This window comes from Hemitrygon akajei, chromosome 5, assembly GCF_048418815.1.
Source record: "Hemitrygon akajei chromosome 5, sHemAka1.3, whole genome shotgun sequence".
Taxonomy (NCBI): Eukaryota; Metazoa; Chordata; class Chondrichthyes; order Myliobatiformes; family Dasyatidae; genus Hemitrygon; species Hemitrygon akajei.
In genome coordinates, this window is record NC_133128.1 from 155,301,747 (window position 1) to 155,323,211 (window position 21,465).

Consider the following 21,465-nt stretch of genomic DNA (forward strand, 5'->3'; position numbering starts at 1 on the left):
CTACGCACCAATCCTCTGGATCAAAGGCCTTTGATAAACAATTATCAAGCTTTTGTAGTACTGCCTCTACTATAACTTCCCCAGATTCCTCCAAAATGCTCAAATGCACTCCAATAGGATCAGGTATTTTATCCTCAAGAGTACGATTAGCTTTTATAGTTTCCATTTTATATCCACTGATTTTGTTACTCATTTCATCATCCCAATATTATTTGCATTATTTTCCTGATAAATATCAAATAAATATATTAAAAAAATTCTTTGATCTCCTTCCCAATTTATTCCTGTTGTATTGGTCCGTTTATTCTTAAATGACTTATTCCTACATTTTAGTTTCTTCTTAATTCATTTGCAAAATATTTTAATACTTTGTTTCATGTTCCTTGATAATTTAATTTTCTGGTTCTTTTCTGTCCTCTTAATTATTAGGTTTATGTTTCCTAGCCTCTTTCTATCCTGTTTTACCTCAGCTGATTCTGCTAGTTCTGCACTTACTGACTGTTCTTACTCCTGTTTGTCTTTAGCATACTTTTTTTCTGTACTCCTGTTCTTCTACATCACTATTTTGCCTTCCTTATTTTTCAAGTTCCATTCTTAATTTCTCAAATAAAACTTCTGTATCAATGCAAGTTTTATCAGCTTTATATCTTCATCATTTAAAGGAGTACTTATATTAGAGTCACAATAGTCCCAATTTTACTCAACTTCCACTTCCATTTGTTCTAGCTCTTTCATTATTATTGGATTTAATAGCCACTGCCACCCTTGTTGTCTTTTTTCATATATTGGGCTAAGTGTCTTGTATACAATGTAGAAGTTCCATTTTTTTATTTCCTTCTTTTCTTCAATTAGTATCAGGATAGTTGGAAATTTCCAATCATACTCTGCAATTTTTGGCCATTTTTTTCTGGTTTGCTGGATATTTCTGTCTCCATTTTCCTCCTAGTATTAGATGGCTTGCAGATTGTGTCAATTAAAGATAACAACTCCATTACCTTTTATATTGATCCAAATGGAGTCTACTTTGTCTTCCTTATTGCCGCATTCCTTCTCCCTACTGTCTCCATATTACCATTAATAAGCAACATTACTCTACCTTCTCCTTTCCTCATGCTAGTGTATGCCAATGTTCAACTGCCTCCAGCTCCTCTGCTATATTACACACACACACTGCCTCACTGTTCAAGCAATTTAATACATTTTAATAGAATGGTTAGCTGGTCCATTAAGTCCTTCTTCTATTATTCTATTTACTACTTTGCCATTAATGTTCTATCTTACCTAATTCATTCCTATGCTCTCCCCCCACCTTTCTCTTTTTACTTCCAAGTTAAAAATAAGCTTGACTATTTAAGATACACCAATTTCCATACAGCTATTGCTTGGTGTTCCATCAACTGGAGTCAAAGTGCACATTCCTGCAGTCCAAAATTCTCTGGCATTACGACCAATGAGTGTTCCTCAACTCTGAGGTGATAATTAACCACAGGAAACTCTAGTGCAGAGCCTGAAATCCTATCCTCAAGTCAGCAGAAGTATTTACTCAATTTTTAGAAAACCTAGCGCATTTATCTTTCAACATAGTCCCCTCCTACATTTACACACTTAGTCCAGCAGTCGTGGAGCATATGGCTCTTGGACCTCCAGAAAGTGTCCACAGATGGGTGATTGATAAGTTTGTGGCCTAAGGTAGAAAGAGATGAGGGCATGAACTTATCAATCACCCATCTGTGGACACTTTCTGGAGGTCCAAGATCCGAATGCTCCACGACTGCTGGGCTAAGTGTGTAAATGTATAAATGTGCTAGGTTTTCTAAAATTGACTCCTTCTACCTTAGGCCACAAACTTATCAATCACCCCATGTATATCAATCCCACCCTAATCCTACTTTATTACCTCTATATTTGCATCAATTTCCCTACTCTTTCTACTGCGTTAACATACCCATGAAGTCATAAGGAGAATGTGCAAGCTCCAAACAGAAGCATTGTTGGTCATGACTAAACCATGATTACTTCTAAGCTACATCATTGTACTACCATGTCACTGACTTGTTTACATTAATTATCCAGTCACATCAGTGCAAATACGCAATAAAACACTGGAAAAGCTTTGCAGAGTTGCAGAAATTTAAATTTGGATCAGCTATCTCTGTTTCACAGTAGAATGTCATGCATGCTACACATAACAGGAAAACCTAGATGTTTTTGATTGTTGTCTTTATCATATTAAATGGCTTCTGGAATTTCTCAAGTGTCCTCAATATCTGCTAAGTACTAATGGAACATGTGAAAATTGCAGAAGCCACTGCCAATATTTACAGATCAAATGCATTCTTCTGGTGGTTTCAGATCATAAAAAACTCTGCACACTTGTTTCCTTGCTTGCACTACCCTATAATACCTGTGCTTGCTGATCTACATTGTCTCTGGGTCTTAATCATACCTTCAGTCATTTTATGGGCATGGCCAGTCCATTTTTTCATAATGTACTCACCTTCTATAACCCTCCTATTAATGGATGCCTCTCATCTAAGCTCCAGTAGAATGGGATTTTAAATGCTGTACCCGTTACCTTTAATTCTCCATCTCACTCTCTTTTAAGAAGTTTTGTTACACTTGCTATTTTATAACCATGCATTTTGTTGTTGGCATTAACATTTTCTCTATGGATGGGTATCAGCTTTGTTTACTGAGACCTGTTAACATTTTGGGTAATGCTGTGAATGGAAAATTTTGATGCAATGTAAAATTATTCCATCTAAATTTTAACCAATTGCTGCATTACAGGATACAAATTTATAACTTGCATGATTCTTAAAAACTGAATTTCATGTAACGTAACAGTTCTTAGTAAAAGCTCAAGGATTAACATCTAAAAAAAACTGAAACTCAGTATCATCTACATCACTTCAAATTCCAATTTTAAAAACTGCTGAAAATGAAAATCATAACCAATTTTAATCAATGTCATTTGCAAAAAGTGGTTTCTTCATTTTGTTCAGAAACATCTGTGCTGAATTGCTCATACCTCATTTTGCATAAAAGAAAATAACACACACAAGTAAATAGAGTTCACTTAGCTTGAGTAGTTTAATGTAGTTGTACAAATTTGGTTTGTAAACTAACTGCAGTTAACAAATATGGTCAAGGTTGCAATGTAAGAGTTGTCTTGTAATTTCAAGTAAGTCTAGAAATTAATCTCAGAAAAGAACATTGAATTACTGGCAACAATGTATATATTTTGAGTTTACCATTCTGGCTCTACGATGTCTGAAGAGTCCAATGCAATGTTCAATGATGAAAAGAAGGTAGATACCGCCCAGAGCTGTAAGTCCTTTCCACAATCCATTGTAAATTATAAGGAAATCCTCAGAACTTTCATGATTTCCATGAGTATGATTGTGGTCGTGGTCGTGGTCATGGTGACTATGATCATGTTTACCTTGTGACTGTTTTTGGAAAAAAAAAAGATAAATAATGATAAATCAAAATCTTTTTAATTCTCACTCTCCAACATAAACATCAACAATAATCAAGAAAATTTTACTTTATTATAGTATGAAAAACAAAACAACACAATTGTTAAAAATGGTCTATAAAAGTAACAAAGGGAATATCTCCTAAGCTTCCAGATGGTAATATTAAAATGGTTTTAAATTCAAAACATAAAATCACATATATTTGGAGACAACTGGAGTAAGGTTTGACGTTACTTTACCTGTTACCCAGGAACGTAAGAAATTGATCAATTGTACCACAACTGTGGATCTGGAATCACAAAGGCCAGTCCAGATAATATTACATAGAAAACCTACAGCACAATACAGGCCCTTCAGCACACAAAATTGTGCTGAACATGTCCCTACCTTAGAAATTACTAGGGTTAACCACAGCCCTCTATTTTTCTAAGCTCCATGTACCTATCCAAAATGCTCTTAAAAGACCCTATCGTATCTGCCTCCACCACCGTTGCCGGCAGCCTATTCCACACACTCACCACTCTCTGTGTAAAAAACTTACCCCTGACATCTCCTCTGTCCCTACTCCCAAGCACCTTAAACCTGTGCCCTCTTATGGCAGCCATTTCAGCTCTGGTAAAAAGCCTCTGACTATCCACACGATCAATGCCTTTCATCATCTTATACACCTCTATCAGGTCACCTTTCATCTTCTGTCACTCCAAGGAGAAAAGTCCGAGTTCACTCAACCTGTTTTCATAAGGCATGCTCCCCAATCCAGGCAACATCCTTGTAAATCTCCTCTGCACCCTTTCTAGGGTTTCCACATCCATCCTGTAGTAAGGCAACCAGAACTGAGCACAGTACTCCAAGTGGGGTCTGACCAGGGTCATACATAGCTGCAACATTACCTCTCGGCTCCTAAATTCAATTCCAGGATTGATGAAAGCCAATGCACCATATGCCTTCTTAACCACAGAGTCAACCTGCATAGCTGCTTTGAGCGTCCTATGGACTCAGACCCCAAAAAACCATCTGATCCTCATTATTGGCTAATTTCTTTTTGTGAAAATGGTAATGAAGGCAAATAAGGTTCAACAATAATCTAAAATCACCAGGACTCGTACAAACTTTATATTACATATGGGTAATAAAGACATTGCCACAGTGGATTCAAACTCATGACTCAAGCATTAATGTCTCAGGTGTCTAGGTCTCTGATGCCATGTATATAAATGGTTTTTTTCAAAAGCAAAGGCTAACAAGTTCACCTGAGCTATGCAAAGGAAATCAGGTTAAGTTAAATCTAAAACATGTCCAAATCTCAATATCAAAACGTTGCATCTTTCAGAAAAACCCTGAGAACTCAGAAATCACAGGTGTGCCTACACAGCTTAGAGAGGTAATCACAAAAGAAAAAAAAGACCCTGTTTTATTCTTTTCTTCTTCCAGGTATGGTACAAGGATAGCTAACACAGCTGAAATTACAGAATAAAACCTCATACATTTCCTTCTCTAAAAACAATTACCGTATTTTTTAAACAGATCTGCCTGTTCAATCTTTACTCACATGAGGCATTAAATGCAGCAGTGCATCACCACTGAGTGTCCCCACTGCCAGAGCCACCAGGAATGTTAGAAGATACTTGAAACATACTTGATTGATGATTGGTACCAGGACAACACCCAGCACTGACAACAAGCTTATAATGGTGATTGATACGAGTCCGCAGATCCAAACTGTGTAAGAAACAACTGATTCAGAAGAATATATTAGGTTACCACTAACACATCAAAATAAAATCAATTTAATAGTTGACAAAGGTATACTCATGATATATAATGAAATTGAGAGTCAACCTCTATAGCTTTCACTCAAGCTTTGAAGCTCTTGATACATGAATGAAATACTTAAAACTGTCAAGTGCAATCAAAAGCCCTGAGAATATCTTGCTCCATTCTTTAGTTCTCAAACTTTTGTTCCCTCCGGAACCCGATCATGCCACAAAAGAGAGAATGTGTGGAAATATCCAACAATAACTCAAACAAAAGCATTTTAATGGCATTCCTGGAGAATCCACGATGTTCAGCAAAATAAGAATGCAACCAGGGTTACATATGCAACAGGTAAATTGGAGTGACAATCACAAAATATCAGTGATCTTGCGCATTAACTAGTCTTTTGGGTCTGTTTTGAAAGCGGATTTATAGAATGACCCCTGAATCAGAATCAGGTTTATGTCATGAAATCTGTCTTTATGACAGCAGCACAATGCAATACATGATAATAGAGAAAAATGTGAGTTACAGTAAATATCTATCTAAATAAAATAGTTAAATAAGTCGTACAAAAATAAAAATTGTAGTGAGGTACTGTTCACAGGTGCAATTTCCATTTAGAAATCGGATGGCAGAGGGGAAGAAGCTGTTCCTAAATTGTTGAGTGTGTGTCTTCAGGCTCCTGTACCCCTTTCCTGATGGTGCCAATCAGAACAGGGTATGATCCGGGTGATGGGGTCCTTAATGACAGATGCTGCCTTTTTGAGGCATTGGTCCTTGAAGATGTCCTGGATAACTATGAATGCTAGTGCCCATGATGGAGCTGATTAAGCTTCCAAGTCTCTGCAGCTTATTTCAATCCTGTGCAGTAGCAACACCCCCACCCCCCATCACCAGATTGCGATGCAGCCATTTAGAATGCTCTTCACAGTATATCTGCAAAAATTCACGAGCATCTTTGGTGACATACCAAACCTCCTCAAATGGTTATTTGCGGGAATAGGGGAATAGGACCTGCTCTGGGGTTTCATGACTGGTTGTTGTTTGGCACAGCCTAAGAGCTTCGCTCACTTTGGAGGACTGAGATTTTGTGGCTCTGGGACCGGGGGGGGGCAGGAATCGGTAGTGGGCGTCCAGACAGATCGGTGTGTTGTTGGAGATAGAAGATCACAGGCTGCATGTCCAGAGACCCAAGATCTTTGGGCATATGGCTTAGAAAAAGCAACACAACAGACTTTAAACATCGTAAACCAGCGAATTGTTTATGTCTCCCCTCTCGCTGTGAAATGGAGACACCTCTTTATCCCTTATTAAGAAGAGAGAGAGAGAGCCTATGGTATGTCAAATACCAGCTGAACAAGTACTCTTTGGGGTAACTGCAAGTCTGTGTCTTTGCTGTTGCTTTGCTCATGCTTGAGTGCTCGATGATGGGTACCAATGTTTTTTTTGACGGTGGGGGGGGGGGAGGGCGGATTGTTGCTTGCTGCTGCTTATGCACAGGAGAGAGGGGAGCTGGGGGGTGCTGTGGGGTTCTAACATTTAACTGTCATTCATTCTTTGGGGGAACTCTTCGTATCCCGTGGATGGTTGTGAAGAAACTATTTCAGGATGTATATTGTATACATTTCTCTGACATTAAATGTACTTTTGAAACGTTTGAAACTCCTAATGAAATATAGCCACTGCCGTGCCTTCTTTTTAGCTGTATTAATATGTTGGGTGCAGGATAGATCTTCAGAGATACTGACACCCAGGAAATTGAACTTCTCGTTCTTTCCACTTCTGATCCCTCTATGAGGACTAGTGTGTGTGTTCCCTTGCCTTAACCTTTCTGAAGTCCACAATCAGTTCTTTACTGACTTATTTACTTATTTTACACACTCAGTTCTATCACCACAATGGGAGTATGGCAGATGCAATCTCACTGGCTCTTCACGCAGCCTTGGATCACCTGAACAATACAAATACCCATGACAGGATGCTGTTTATTGACTATAGCTCAGTGTTTAACACAATCTGTTGTTGTGAACTTTCCATGATTCAGGACATTTACAAAAACAGGTGTGAAAAAAGGACCCAAAGAATCATTGGGGACCCAAGTCACCTCAACCACAATCTATTCTAGCTGCTATCATCTGGGAAACAGTACTGCAGCATAAAAGCCAGGACCAACAGGCTCCAGGACAGCTTCATCCACCAGGCCATCAGACTGATTTGAGTGTATTTTCTATGCTGAATTGACTGTTCTATTTAGTATAAATTACTATGATTGCACATTGCACATTTAGACAGAGACATAATGTAAAGATTTTTTACTCCTCATGTATGTGAAGGATGTAAGAAATAAAGTCAATTCAATAATTTTTACAGTTCTGATTGAAAAGCTCCAAAACCTGGGCCTCCGTACCTTCCTCTGCAACAGGATCTTCAACTTCCTAGCTGGAAGACACAATCTGTATGGATTGGAAATAACATCTCCACCCCGCTGACAATCAACACTGGCACACCTCAGGGATGTGTGTTTAGCCCACTGCTCCACTTTCTCTACACTTATGACTGGGTCTAGGCACACCTCAAATGCCATCCATAAATTTACCAACAACGTAACTATTGTTGGCAGAATTTCAGATAGTGACTAGAGAGAGCGTAGATGAGCAAGATGTATCAGCTAATTGAGTGATGGTGTCGCAGCAACAACTTTGCAGTGGGTCCAGGTCCTTGCTAAGACAGCAGCCTAGCCATAACCAACCTCTCAAAGCACTTCATCATCGTAGATATGGATGAAAGTCATTAAAACAGCTCACACCACTTTTCTTGGGTGGGGGTATGATTGTTGCCCTTTTGAAGCGGGTGGTAACTTTCGATTGTCACAATGAGAGATTGAAAATGTCTTTAAACACACCTTGCAGTTGGTTGGCACAGTTTTCAAAGCCCCACCATGTACTCCGTCGGGGCCTAGTTACCTTGCGAGGATTCACCCTCTTGAAGGACAGTCAGACATTGGCCTCAGTGACAGAAATCACAGGGTCACCAGGTGCTGCAGGGATCCTCATAGCTCTAGCTTTATTCTCCCTTTCAAAGTGTGTATAAAAGATGTTGAGCTTTTCTGGTAGTGAAGCATCACTGCTATTCATGATGTTATGTTTCGCTTTTTAGGAAGTAATGGCCTACAAACTCTGCCAGAGTTGACATGCATCCAATTCTGCCTCCAACCTCATTCAGAACCATTCCTTTGTTCTTGAATTAGCCTTCCATACCCACAGTTTTCTTGTATAGTCCTGGGTCTCCAGACTTGAATGCCACAGATGTAGCCCTTAGCAGACTACGAACCTCCTGGTTCATCCATGGTTTTTGATTTGGGATGTACAGTATGTTCTCGTAGGCACAAACTCATCCACACAGGTTTAAACAAAGTCAATAACAGCTGTGGCAGACTCATTCAGACTCGAAGATGAATCCCTGAATGTAATCTGATCCACTGATTCAAAGCAGCCTTCTAAGTGCTCCTCCACCTCCTTTGTCCATACCTTCTTGGTCCCCACTACTGGTGCTGCAGTCTTCAGTCTCTGCCTATACTCAGGAGTAGAAGTACACCCTGGTGATGAGACTTTCCAAAGTGTGGATTTGGATGGCACGAAAAGTGCTCTTGATGGTAGTGTAACAGTGGTCAAGTGTATTTTTTGCTCTGGTACTACAAGTGATTTGTTGGTAATATTTACAGACCTTTTCAGGTTGGCCTGGTTAAAGTCCCCCAACATGATAGGGAAGGCACCAGAATGTGCTATTTTATGCTTGTTTATTACTTTGCCCAGTTCGTCTAAAGCCTATTTGACACTGCCTTGAGGTGGAATGTTCACCGCTACCAAGATGATCACTGAAATCTCCTGCGGCAGATAAAATGGACGACACCTGATCGTGAGATGTTCCAGGTTGGGTGAACAGGACTGGGGCAGCACTGCAACATTTGTACACCACAAGGAGTTGATTATAAAACACAATCCAGATTGATGTTCCAAATATTTCACTGTCCAGTGCATTCTAAAATATATTTTCTTAATACACTTTCACATGGTTATTAGGGAAATATGTGGCATATGCCAACGTTAACTTCTTTTAATTTCTTATCATTAAAACATGATATATTTTCTGACAAGTCATTTTGAATATAATTAATACTTCAAACATCAAAAATATTCAATTTCTTTGACTTTGTGCGAAAAACAATTTGATCTCTTGCTATGGCATTATTTCAGGATAGCATTCATCTTTTGATGGTCATTTGCTGATGCATCTCTTGAATTCAAATTAGTGATTTTTATACGTACAATCTTCTTTTTCAAACAATGACACACATCAAATTTGATAAGTTAATATGCACTGCATAAACTGACGATGTAAAATGGTGAGTGAAGTGAGAGCAGCAGAGAGCACCGAGATTAAAATGCCTTACGATGCAATAAAGTAAGGAAAATACTGACCTAAATTCAAATAAGATTTAAATACCATCTTTAAGCAACCACTTAGTAAGTTTTCAGAATAGTACCAGAGCTCCACATAACTATAGCTGCCTATCCCCCTTCCCTTTTCTTAATTGAATATTAATTAATTCTTAATTTCTTACATTTATTGCTATCAAATTATTTCACATCGCCTTTTATGACATGAATAACATCTAAGCTTACAAAGACGCTTCGACAGGGTAAAATGTCAAGGCTCTTCATAAGGATAAAATCTGGCTAAAAATTTGTTCCAACCTAAAGAAGAAAACATTAGAACAGGTGATGCATAAATCAGTCGAATAGGCAAGTTTAGACTCTTAGAAAGAGTTAAGGAAGATGTGAAGGGAGAAAATTCCATAGTCACATGGCTATATAGCTGAAAGCATAATAGGAGTGGAGCTGTAGAAGTGGTTACAATCAATGTAGTACCAGCTTTGCGAAGACCACAGAATCACTTACATCAGGAATAAAAATATGTGGATTCCCCTTAATTGGACCATTGCTTAATCGGGGCAGTGGCCTTATTTAGGACAATTCTGAGAAAACAAAAATTGAGAAAATACCTAGCATTCCCTTAGCTTATTTGGGACAATATGCCTCTCAATTGGAGAAAGAAACGCTGAATAGTTTCTAATTAGCGTCAGACGTACACACTAGTATGGCCACTAGACACTACACCGTGCTTAGAGCAAACCATTTTAAAATAGTGTCAGTTGCACGTGTTTATGTTCAAAAAACAGTGATTTTTGTTATCAATAGTTGATGAGAAATAAGTAGTAAGATGATTAATAGCTTTGCTCACTGTGGCTTCAATCATTCAGACTTGGATATGCCAGAAACAGCCAGTAGCGAAAATGAAGTGACTTCAATGCTTCAACAAGTTAGGAACTATGAACATTTTTGAAAGTATCAGCAATCATCTTCAGCGTTACAATGAATATGAAGATTTGAAGGATGCAATCATCCATAGTATTGTACGAAGGCAGTCCATTATCTGCATTAGGTGCGTGCGCTGATTTTGTTCATTTAGCCAATCAAAAAAACACGCTGCGTACACCAGGTATGTTCTTCCATCAGTAACTATTAGGAATTAATAAACAATTTTATAGTACAGTAGTAGTACTGTTAGAGTGTTCTGATTTATTCTATGTTTCATTTAAATACATAATTTGTTACTCAGTTAAATGGTTGTTTGACTTTTCTATACCTATTTAACTGTTTCCATGAAACTTTGGCTAACTGTGGCGACCATTTAATTGAGCCAAAATGTACTGGCCCGATTTGTCACAATTAACCGAAGCCCACATATTTCCCATATTTTATCACCTTGACAGATTGAAATTTTAAATTTTAGTGCTCCTATTCTCAGATCTCTTGCAGTATCTAGAATTAAAATGAATATTTATTTTGTATTCTATACTGCCTAGGAAACTTGGCGTGATGGGGGCAGAGTCATGAAAGATGCTCTCAGCTTTTGATAGTATTTAGTGGGTTCCTCAAAATACAAAAATGATTGAATGCACATATTAAAAATGCTTGAAAGTTCAAGAGTTTGCAAGTATAAGATAAAGAGTGAAAACATTTTTATGGCTCACCTGTCAGTAGTGAATCTTGTTCATCTGCTAGTTCCATCCTCAACTCCTCAGGATGATGGATGCAAACCCTGCTGTCTATTTGGTACAGCAAAGCAGGGCATAGGTATGTAAAATCTTCTGTAGAAATTCCAGAATTTGTGCTAAGACCATAGCTTTGCAGGAGCTGGGAGACATTCAAGCACTAGAAGAATAAATGTGTAAGTTTTACACAATTACCCATTAAATATATAAGGATAACACAACAACAAAGTGTTTATTCATCAGATAGACTTTCTCTATGAGATAATTGATTTAATGGCCCAGGTCATTTTTCTTAAAACACTAGATTCTGTATTCTGTTATTACTTTTCCCTTTGTACCTCAATGTACTTATGTTTTGAAATGATCTGTATGTATGGCATGCAAATCAAAGTTTTTCCACTGTACCTCAGTGCAGGTGACAATAATAAACCAATTACTCACTGGGGATCTGCATGCATGGAATGTAGACATCACCGCCCCCCCAATACTGTATTTTGTTCTAATGAACTTTCCGCCTGCTCTGCCCGAAGCTAAAATGAGCAGGAATCTGCTGGAACCTTTTTTCTAATATGGTTGCTCTTACATTTTAATTTGCAACTTAATGAAAAACTGTGGACACCAAATCAGCCCCACTGGCTATCATTTTAATGTTCTGTTGCTCTTTCTTTAGAAATCTAATCTGGTACATGTCCAGTCAACAGCACTCAATATTTTACTTTTAAAACTAGATGAAGACTAACTAAATTCTGGCTGACATTGGTTTCCAGTGTTAACTTGGATCTATCTGAAATTTGAGCAAAGCCTATTTGCAAACATTATCATGAATAGCCATGCAAATGCATTGTCTTGGTCCAATTACAAAAAAAGCATCTGTCAAAAAAGTGTTTGACATTTCCTCTATTTTTATTAGCTTATTTAGTATTTTTAAGATGGTTCAATTTAAGGCGAAATTGAATTTTACATCATGTATGATGAAAGTCAGTAAGACCACTATCAATCAATTAACTTTAAGCAACTAGCCAAAAAGAGTCTACAAAAGACAGGTGAATCATTCTAAATTTATCTAGGCATTATTCATGGAAGAAAGGCTTTAAAGAAAAGTTACACTCTATATAATTTGATTCAACCAATCTTACCTCTTCATGTGCAAACTTGGGTTGGTCGTGATGTTCATGCTTCAAATTTGAGGAACTCAAATCTTTTCTTCTTCTGTGTTGAGATGTCATTTCTTCATTAGGAACACGAAAATGTTCATCTGTACTCTCTTCATTCTTGGACATAATACTCAAGGATTCACTAGGAGGTGCAGTCCATGTTATATCTGATTGCTTCCCTACACTTTTAAATTTTTTTCGTTTCTTTGATCTTTTTTTAGCTTGGTGTTGTGGTGTGTTAGGGTCTGATGGGTCAGTGAACTGTTCTCCTTCCTTGTGGATCTGTGAGCCTCCAAAATGGCCAGTGCCTCGATGATGATTATGGTGATAATGGTGGGGCTGATGGTGAGGAATGGGAGAGGGAGTGGTGGTATGTATATTATTACTGTTAGAGTTTTTGCAATGTTTACTGTTCACTTTGGTGACTGGTACAGATTGTTCATGTGCTGTGTGATTGAAGTCTGAGTGAGAGTGCTCATGTTTATGTTCTAGCATCTCTAAAAGGTCCAAGTGTGACGCATGATCATGGTCATTGTGCTCATGGTCAAGTTCAACAACCTTAACTTCCCCAAGACCTAAATTTGCTAAGAGTTTCTCAAAACCATGGAAAGTCAATTTACCATTCTCACCATAACGACTGAATAGTTTGTGAATGTAATATATTTGTCTATTTACTGCATTATGCACAGGCCTCTTGCTGGGATTATTTTGAAGATATGGCTCCTCAGATATCTGGTAGTCACTGTGGTTATGTAAATGGTTCCCCTCAGGAACATGGTTGGTGTTATGATCATGATTACGCTCATGGTCATGGTCATCATGGCAATGGTTGCAATGATGAAAGAGAAAAGTGAGTAGGCAAATTAAACAAAATTTTGTATGTAGATGTACCTTCATGGTGGCAATGCTGTATCTGAAATAAAAGAAAGCAATTTCAGAAAAATACCTACGGTGAATTTCAAAGATGTTCCAAACTGTGACATATACAAATATATTTCACAAAAAATGCAGTAATTCTTACAAAATATTGTTTGATAAGACTTCTGCTGAACAAAATACTTCATTATAAACAAATACAAACCTACTTCATTTAACAAAGGTACTGTGGTATAGTTTTTTTGAGTCAGAAAGATATTTCAGAATGATTTTCATGCAGACACACTGAACTAGTTTTCCCAAAGAGACTCAACTATGAAGGTCTAATAGATCTATTGTTCACTGTGTCAACAAGTCATTGGAACAGACTTCCAGTGCTACTCAGTATTTCTACACTGCTGCTCAGAGCCACTTCGGTTGCATTTAAAAATATCCCAAATACTAGCCTCCGACTTTGCTTCTAGATTCAACAGAGAGGCCGTGGCCAAGCAAAAATTATACTGAGCTGACGAAATTGATGTTCAGCTTTTTCCCAGCCATGGCTAGCAGACTACCTAGCCACTTCGTTAATCTGAAAAGTTGCTGACAGTGACTGAAAATCTTATGTATTATCTAGTTTCTATTCCTTTATTTTACTATAAAATAAAAACAAAAATATGGAATTGTTAAAAAAGAAAATTATTTAATTCTATTTGAACTATTTTAAATGCTTTCATTGTCAGCTCAAGGAGACCTGCAAAGTAGAAGCCTATAAGTAGTCTGCCCTTCTGTGTGAGAAAAGCTCATGATCAATGTTTTATGTCACTTGGAGCTGTAGGTTTGCAAAATACAAGTTTAGCCTCAGGAAAAATATGAAAACAGGAGGGAATTCAAGATGACTCAAGTTTATTGTCGTATGCCCATCTACAAGTAAGCACAGGTGCAATGAAATTCCTACAGCCACATAGCATCAAACAAGCAGTATTCTTAAGAAAAACAAAAATTACACAGAATCGTTACAAGAACACAGTTAGAACAAAAAACTAAATTTTAGTGCAAAGTGATCATATTCATGCTACACTGTAGTGATTAGTTTTTCCAGTTGATTCAAGAACTGAATGGCCCTTGGACCTGGTAGAAGGTAAGACAGAGACTATACTTCATCAGGAGTTTGAAGAGATTTGGTATGTCAACAAGTACAGTCAAACACTTAACTGGATGTACCGTGGAGAGTCTTCTGACAGGCTGCATCACTGTATGGTATGTGGGGGAGGGGGGGGGGGAAGGAGACGGCTACTGCATAGGACCAAAAGAAGCTGCAGAGGGTCGTAAATTTAGTCGGCTCCATCTTGAGTACTAGCCTACAAAGTACCCAGGACATCTTCAAGGAGCGATGTCACAGAAAGGCAGCGTCCAATTTTAAGGACCTCCAGCACCCAGGGCATGTCCTTTTCTCACTGTTACTATCAGGTAGAAGGTATAGAAACCTGAAGGCACAAACTCAGCAATTCAGGAACAGCTTCTTCCCCTCTGCCATCCGATTCTTAAATGGACATTGAACCCTTGAACACTACCTCACTTTAATATCTATTATTTGTTTTTTGCATGATTCTTAATCTATTCAATATATGCATACTGTAATTGATTTATTTATTAATTTTTCTCTTTCCACTCTTTTATGTATTGCATTGACCTGCTGCTGCTAAGTTAACAAATTTCACAACACATAATAAATGTGATTCTGATTCGGATTTCAGATTTCTGTAGTTCCTGCCAAAGGTAAGATGACAGCATAAACAGAGGATGAGGATCTTTAATGGTAGGTTTTGTCTTATTGTAGCTACACCTCCTATAGATATTACCAATGGTGAAGAAGTATATACCCAAGATGTACTGGGCAGAGTGCACTACTTTTTGCAGCTTCTTACGTTCCTGTGCTTTTGAACTGCACCGTACCCAGATTCAGTCAGAATACTTTAAACTGTATGTGTTTTTTTAAGTGTTCAGTCACAAGCTGAATCTCTTCAATCACCGAAAAAAGTAATGACACTGGCACACTTTCCTTATGATTGCATCTATGTGCTGGGCCCAGGAATTTACAGCTGCTGACTTCATCCACTGCCAATTCCCAAAGTAGACTGGTGAATTTTCACCTCCTTCCCTTTCCCAGAGTCCACAAATAACACTTTTGTTGACATTGATCGAAAGCTTGTTGCTCCGATACCACTCAACCAGGTGCCCCATCTGGTTAAGTTGATTCATCACCATCTATGATTCATCCAACAGCACTGCTATCTGTGAATCTGAAGTGGCATTGGTGTTGTGCTATTTGTATAGAGAGTAGAGCAGGGTGCTAAGCATGCAGCTTTGAAGTACACCTTGTATTAATGATCAGTGGGAGAAGACAGTGTTACCAATCCTCACTGATTGAGATCTGCCAATGATGTTGAGTATCCACTACTGTATTCAATTCAGAACACACACAACCTGGCCAAATGTTACAGTCAAGAGGATCCACACTGAGATCTGACTCAGCAATGAATAGTTTCCACAATATGTTGGTCTGTACCTAGCAACTTCTAATCAAATAAAAACAGAAATGTAAATATGCAGGAAATCAGACAGCATTTTTGGAAAGAAAAACAATTTCAAGCCATTAAAACCCGATGAGTATTTTCAGATTTTCACCATATTGCTTCACAAAATAGACACATTTTATTTATCAATAAAAGACTTTTATTGATATATAGTGCCTTTAACACAGAAATATATTTTGAGAAACTTCACCATTAAAAAAACAATGCTGACAAGCCACTAAAACAGAGGTTCCCAACCTTTCTTACGCCATGGGTTCCTACCATTAACAGGTTGAAGACCCCTGCACTAAAGAGTTCTATTACCAAAACTTTAGGTATAGGTAGTATGTATTAGGGAACATCTCATTAGAAGAAATGTTAGAGCAGTTTAGGAGTATTAGATCTTATGGTCTTTACCAGGTGGAGGAATTGTGGATTTATGAAATCCACAAACTATCAAGATGTGGGTTTTGTGGAGTAGGATAAACTCACGTTACATATGTGGCTGAAGAAAATTAGACACACATGGAGTGGCAAAGCCATGGGGAGAATGAAAATAATTTTAAATCAGGGCATTGGGGTTATTTTGGCTAACAGCCACATGACTCAGCATTGCATAGGTAACAGTGGAAAGACCACCTTCAATAAGCAACACAGGATTCAATAAAACAGTAAAATTGGAATGTTCCAATGAGGGAATGGTAATTGTGGTGAATGCTGTGTAAATGCTGCCCATGTAAAGTTACTGTTCGCCAGGAAATAACAAACCTTACACCAGCATAAAATTAAAGCGGAATTATATTTCAAGATATTTCAACTTTAACAACAGTAAACAGAAAAAGAAAAAGGGCCCATTACAGATAAAGCAGTCTAAATGTGCACATAAACACTGGAGCTCGCTTCTGAAGTAGTCAGGATGTTTCGCTTTGATTACAGTCGGTCCTCCTTATCCGCGAGGGATTGGTTCCGCGACCCCTCATGGATACCAAAAAACACGGATGGTCAAGTTTCCTATTCAACCTGTCTCAATGCAGTGGACCTTAGGACCCAGCAGAACCCTGGACCTTATTTAACCTCAGTGAGGTGGACATTAGGACCCGGTGGCGGATCTCTGAATCCTCAGTGCTTCTGTTCACAAAAATGATCATGATCACGATTGAAAATAAAGTGGAAATAATAAAGCGATCGGAAAGAGGTGAAATGCCATTGGTCATTAGAAAAGCGTTAGGTTACAGTCGGTCAACGATCAGAACAATTTTAAAAGATAAAGTGAGAAAGGCCCTGCCCCAATGAAAGCTACAATTATTACTAAGCAATGCAGTGGTTTAATTATTGGGTTTTGGGTTTTTGATCCTCCACATCAACCTGGCACGGATGGACAGCGCGCTCAGAAGCGATCCGTCACTGGATCGCCCAGCGCTGAAACATACATTTCTTAAGTGTTTTATATGTGTAAGGGGGTTTCTTCTTTCTTTATGTTACTGCATGTGTTAATCAAAATGGCTTCTTTGTTTGTTAAAAGTAAAAATGCTTCTTTGTTATGCTAACTGGTGAGAGAGTGCTTTCTCTCAAAGCTTGTTTGGGTTATAATTACTGATAACGAGAATTGTATTTGTTTGTTAACCAATTGGGATAGAGGTTATTCTTTCTTGTGGTTTGTAAGCTAGCGTTGCGTGGGCTTTGGGGGAGACGGCGCGAGGGGCTTAGAGGGAGAAGACGTGATGTTTTAAGCTAGGCAATGGAACGGCCCCGAGCGGGGTTCCGAGACCCAAGGTTTTCGGCGAGGAGAGGAGACGAGGAGAGATTTGTGTGGAGTGTCTGGTCCACCATTGTTGTTGGTCCCAGGCGGCGGGGTGAGGTCAGAGGGGTTTGAATGGTGGCAAGAAGACTTTGTTTACTGAGCTCCAACGGGTTGTGCACAAAGTAGTTGGACTTTGATAAGTTTGGCGCCTTTTTTACTTTTCCTTTTATATTGTATTTCTATTAAGTACATAGTTCCAATAAGATCTATAAAGAGTAATCATCTACTTCGCATATGGTGTACTGTCTGTTATTTGGCGCGGTGAGGACATCACACAGCATCTACACAAGCTGATTACCCAGTTTGGCGGGGCCGAAGGCTGCTCCCCCTAGACGGAAGCGAGCTGAGCAAGCCTGAGGCTTCCCAGGGGGCTACATATGCATAGAAAGGCAAAATATATACTATATGCTAAGACAAATGTTTGACTGACGCTAAATAATACCGAATATACCTGTTCCCACTTACTTTGTAAGAGAACTTCCTTTTTTCCGATCCCGATCCACGATAATCTTTGCACATCCTCCCGTATACTTTAAATTATCTCTAGTTTATAATACCTAATACAATGTAAATTCTATGTAAAATAGTTGTTATACTGCGTTATTTAGGGAACAATGACAAGAAAAAAAGTCTATACATACTCAAACTTACGGGTTTTTGCGGTTGGTTGAATTCGCGTATGCGGAACTCCCAGATAAGGAGGGCCGACTGTACTCATGCCCTGAACCCATGTTCTGCATGAAAGACACCAACCAAAGTTCCAACTTCCGTTGAAGACCATTTCGAAATAACTGGCTGACTCAGGAGTATTGGCTCTTCCTCCTTTGAGCCTTTCATCTGCACAAAGCACTTCTTATCCATCAGTAAACTTGGTTTGGTTTGAACTGGATCTAGCAGTGCAGTCATGTCTCAGCAGTGGGCTAAGCACTCAGGCCTGTGGAATGTCAGTGCTCAGCGTGATGGAACTAGAGATGTTTCTACCAACAGATTGATTGTGGTTTTTCTGTTGAGAACTCTAAGATCCAGTTACAGAGAGGTGCTACAACCCAACGAGGATAGTTTACTTACCACCTTCAGAGGGATGATCATATTAAACACTGAGATGAAGTTAACTAGCATCCTGGCAAATGAGGCACCAATTTTATTTATTGAGATGCAGCACAGAATAGGCCCCTTAGCCCCTTTGAGCCATGCTGCACAGCAACCCCCTAATCATGGGACAATTTAGAATGACTATTTAACCTATGTCTTTGGACTACGGGAGGAAACCTTAACACCCGAAGGAAACTCACACGGGCACAGAACAAACTCCATACAGACAGCGATGGAAAGCAGATCCAGGTTGCTGGTACTGTAAAGCACTGTGTTAACCACTGCACTGCTCCATTTTCCAGGTCAGATAGTATGGACTGGAGTGCAGAGGCTATGGCATCATCAGTGGACTGATTTGAAGGATAGGTGAACTGGAAAAGATACAATATAGCAGGAAGATGGGATTTAATGCAACCCATAACCAGTCACGTAAAACACTTCATTATTGTTGAAGCTAATCCCCCTGGACAGCAGTCGTTGAGGCAGGATACTGTCGGCCTCTTAGGCACCAGGATGATGGTGGCTGCCTTGAACCCTGAGGAGACAGTGAACTGTTCCAGAAAGGATGTTGAAGATTTCTGTTAGAACCTCAGTTAACTGGGCTGCACAGTCCCTCAGTACCCATTCATGTATGCTTTCAGGCCTCGCAGCTTTACATGCGTTGAACCTGGCTAGGCTCTTCCTCATATTAGCTGCAGCCACACAAAGTACCCGCTTCTTGCGGCAAAGGGGTGTCTTCTTCACCAGCACATTGTCCTGTGCATCAAGCTGAGTGTAAGTGACATTCAGCCTATCAGGAAGAGAAGCATCACTGTTGACATGTAGTCTGTTATGGTCTGAATGCCTTGCCACATGTGCCTCATGTCTCTGGTGTCACAAAAATGGCTACATGTTCTTGTGAATAATATCGTTTTGCTTTCCTGATGACATGGGAAAGCACAGCTCTTGCTGACCTGAGAACTGTCTTATCCCCAGATCTGAAAGCAGCATCCTAATGTCATTTAGTTGTGCTTTGTAGATGGTTAAAAGGCTTTTCACCAGGGTGAGAAAACCTGTTAAGCAACAAATTCTGGGGCTGTCTTTTAACTTAGACTTGTGTCTTTAAGCGGCAGTAAAATGCAAGCTATTATTTTTGTTGTGAATACATGAGAATGGGACAAAAGTGGGAAAAAGAAATGTTGAACATATATATATTAGTACATTGATTCAGTACAAACATTTATTACCTTGTGGTTATGATCAACAATATAGTGTAATCTGGAATTCTGCCAGGCTACGATTAGACAAAATTTAGCTCATATTCACCCTTCATTGTGCAACCCAGATACTCTGGCTCACACATGTAGCCTGACCTAAGGACTCATTTCAAAAAGACATCCCATCTAATGTTAGGAAATAAAATCTTGTGCCCTGAAAGATTAGTCAGAATCCTACAGCGTGGAAATGGGTCCTCTAACCTAGCTGCTCTATGCCAATCAAGTTTCCTGTCTAAGCTAGTCCTATTTCATACTGGCTAGATCTTTTCTATACTGGCAACCTTTTGCCTCCAATTTCATTTGAGTCTTGTACTGCTAGTGTCCATCAGCCTAGATTTAACACTATTTTGACAAAAAGTCTTCAACCTGAAATATTAGCAATATTTATTTTCCCATGGATGCTGCCTAAACTGTGCAGTATTTCCAGCATCTTCAGTTTTGATTTCACACTTTCATCTGCAGTTTTTGTTCGACATTTCTCCAATACTGCTGAAGCCTGGTGCAGAGAAATCAACTCTAGTTATTTCAATAGTTTCCAATGGAGAGAAACATGTTACAGATAATGATTTGAATGTATATCGTCAAAATGTGTCAAATGTTTTCCAGTATTAAGTGTTTTGTTTTCAATTTTTTTAAGCAAGACTTTGAGAAGTTAAATGTTTGTTTTAAATTTCACTAGTATTTTTAATATATAATAGTTTTTGAACATTTGAGGAAGTCAGAGGCATTCATATTCAAGCTAGAAAATGTTTTACAGCTTTGAGAGCTGTTCAGCCTGGGAGTTGCAACTTTTCTTTGAATTTTTTTCAAGAAAGAATAGTCTTGGGCTATTCACGGAAAGAGCAATTAGGCTTCAGTGAGGAATTTTGAGCTGGAGGCCTGCTCAAGCTAAGAGCACATTCACTGGGTAGAAAGTGGCACCTCAGAGATATCTGAAGAAATTCTAGACCAATTAATTTTCTATGAAAACTGCTACAGAGCAGATTTAAGGAAATGCTCAAATCTGAAAAGTACAAAAATAAATGTACCAGGAAAGAGTTAACGTTCTTTACAACACTTTGGAAAAAAATATTCATGGCAAATAAATATAGTTAAAACTCTGGAAGCTTTATAACAACCAGGACAAAATAAATGGCTTGAGTGCAACTTCATCGGAACAGGACAAAAACTCTTCTTGGGCTTCCAGCTGGGTAAATGTATTGACTAATACTTGTGTGTGAGAGGGAGGCAGGGGCTTTGGGGTTCTTACGTTTTTTTCTGCCATTCATTGTTTGGGGTTTTTCTTCTGTTTTGAGGACGTCTGCAGAGAGTAAGAATTTCAGGTTGTACATTGCATACATTCTCTGATATTAAATGGAACCATTGAACATAATATG

The 21,465-nt window shown here is 38.7% G+C and overlaps 1 protein-coding gene across 4 annotated transcripts in view; it reads right to left on the minus strand.

Annotated features, from left to right (window-relative positions):
• Window positions 1–21,465, minus strand: part of slc39a10 (solute carrier family 39 member 10) — a 59,185-nt gene that overhangs the window by 22,963 nt on the left and 14,757 nt on the right. For 3 of the 4 annotated variants that reach the window (XM_073046957.1, XM_073046959.1, XM_073046958.1), the window contains 4 exons: window positions 12,492–13,422; window positions 11,335–11,515; window positions 5,032–5,216; window positions 3,255–3,452 (listed from right to left, as the gene is read on the minus strand). In XM_073046957.1, coding sequence (XP_072903058.1) covers window positions 3,255–3,452; window positions 5,032–5,216; window positions 11,335–11,515; window positions 12,492–13,406 — 1,479 coding nt within the window. In that variant the 5' untranslated portion in view covers window positions 13,407–13,422. The remainder of the gene's footprint in view (window positions 1–3,254; window positions 3,453–5,031; window positions 5,217–11,334; window positions 11,516–12,491; window positions 13,423–21,465) is intronic. The other variant, XM_073046960.1, reaches the window with a different exon arrangement.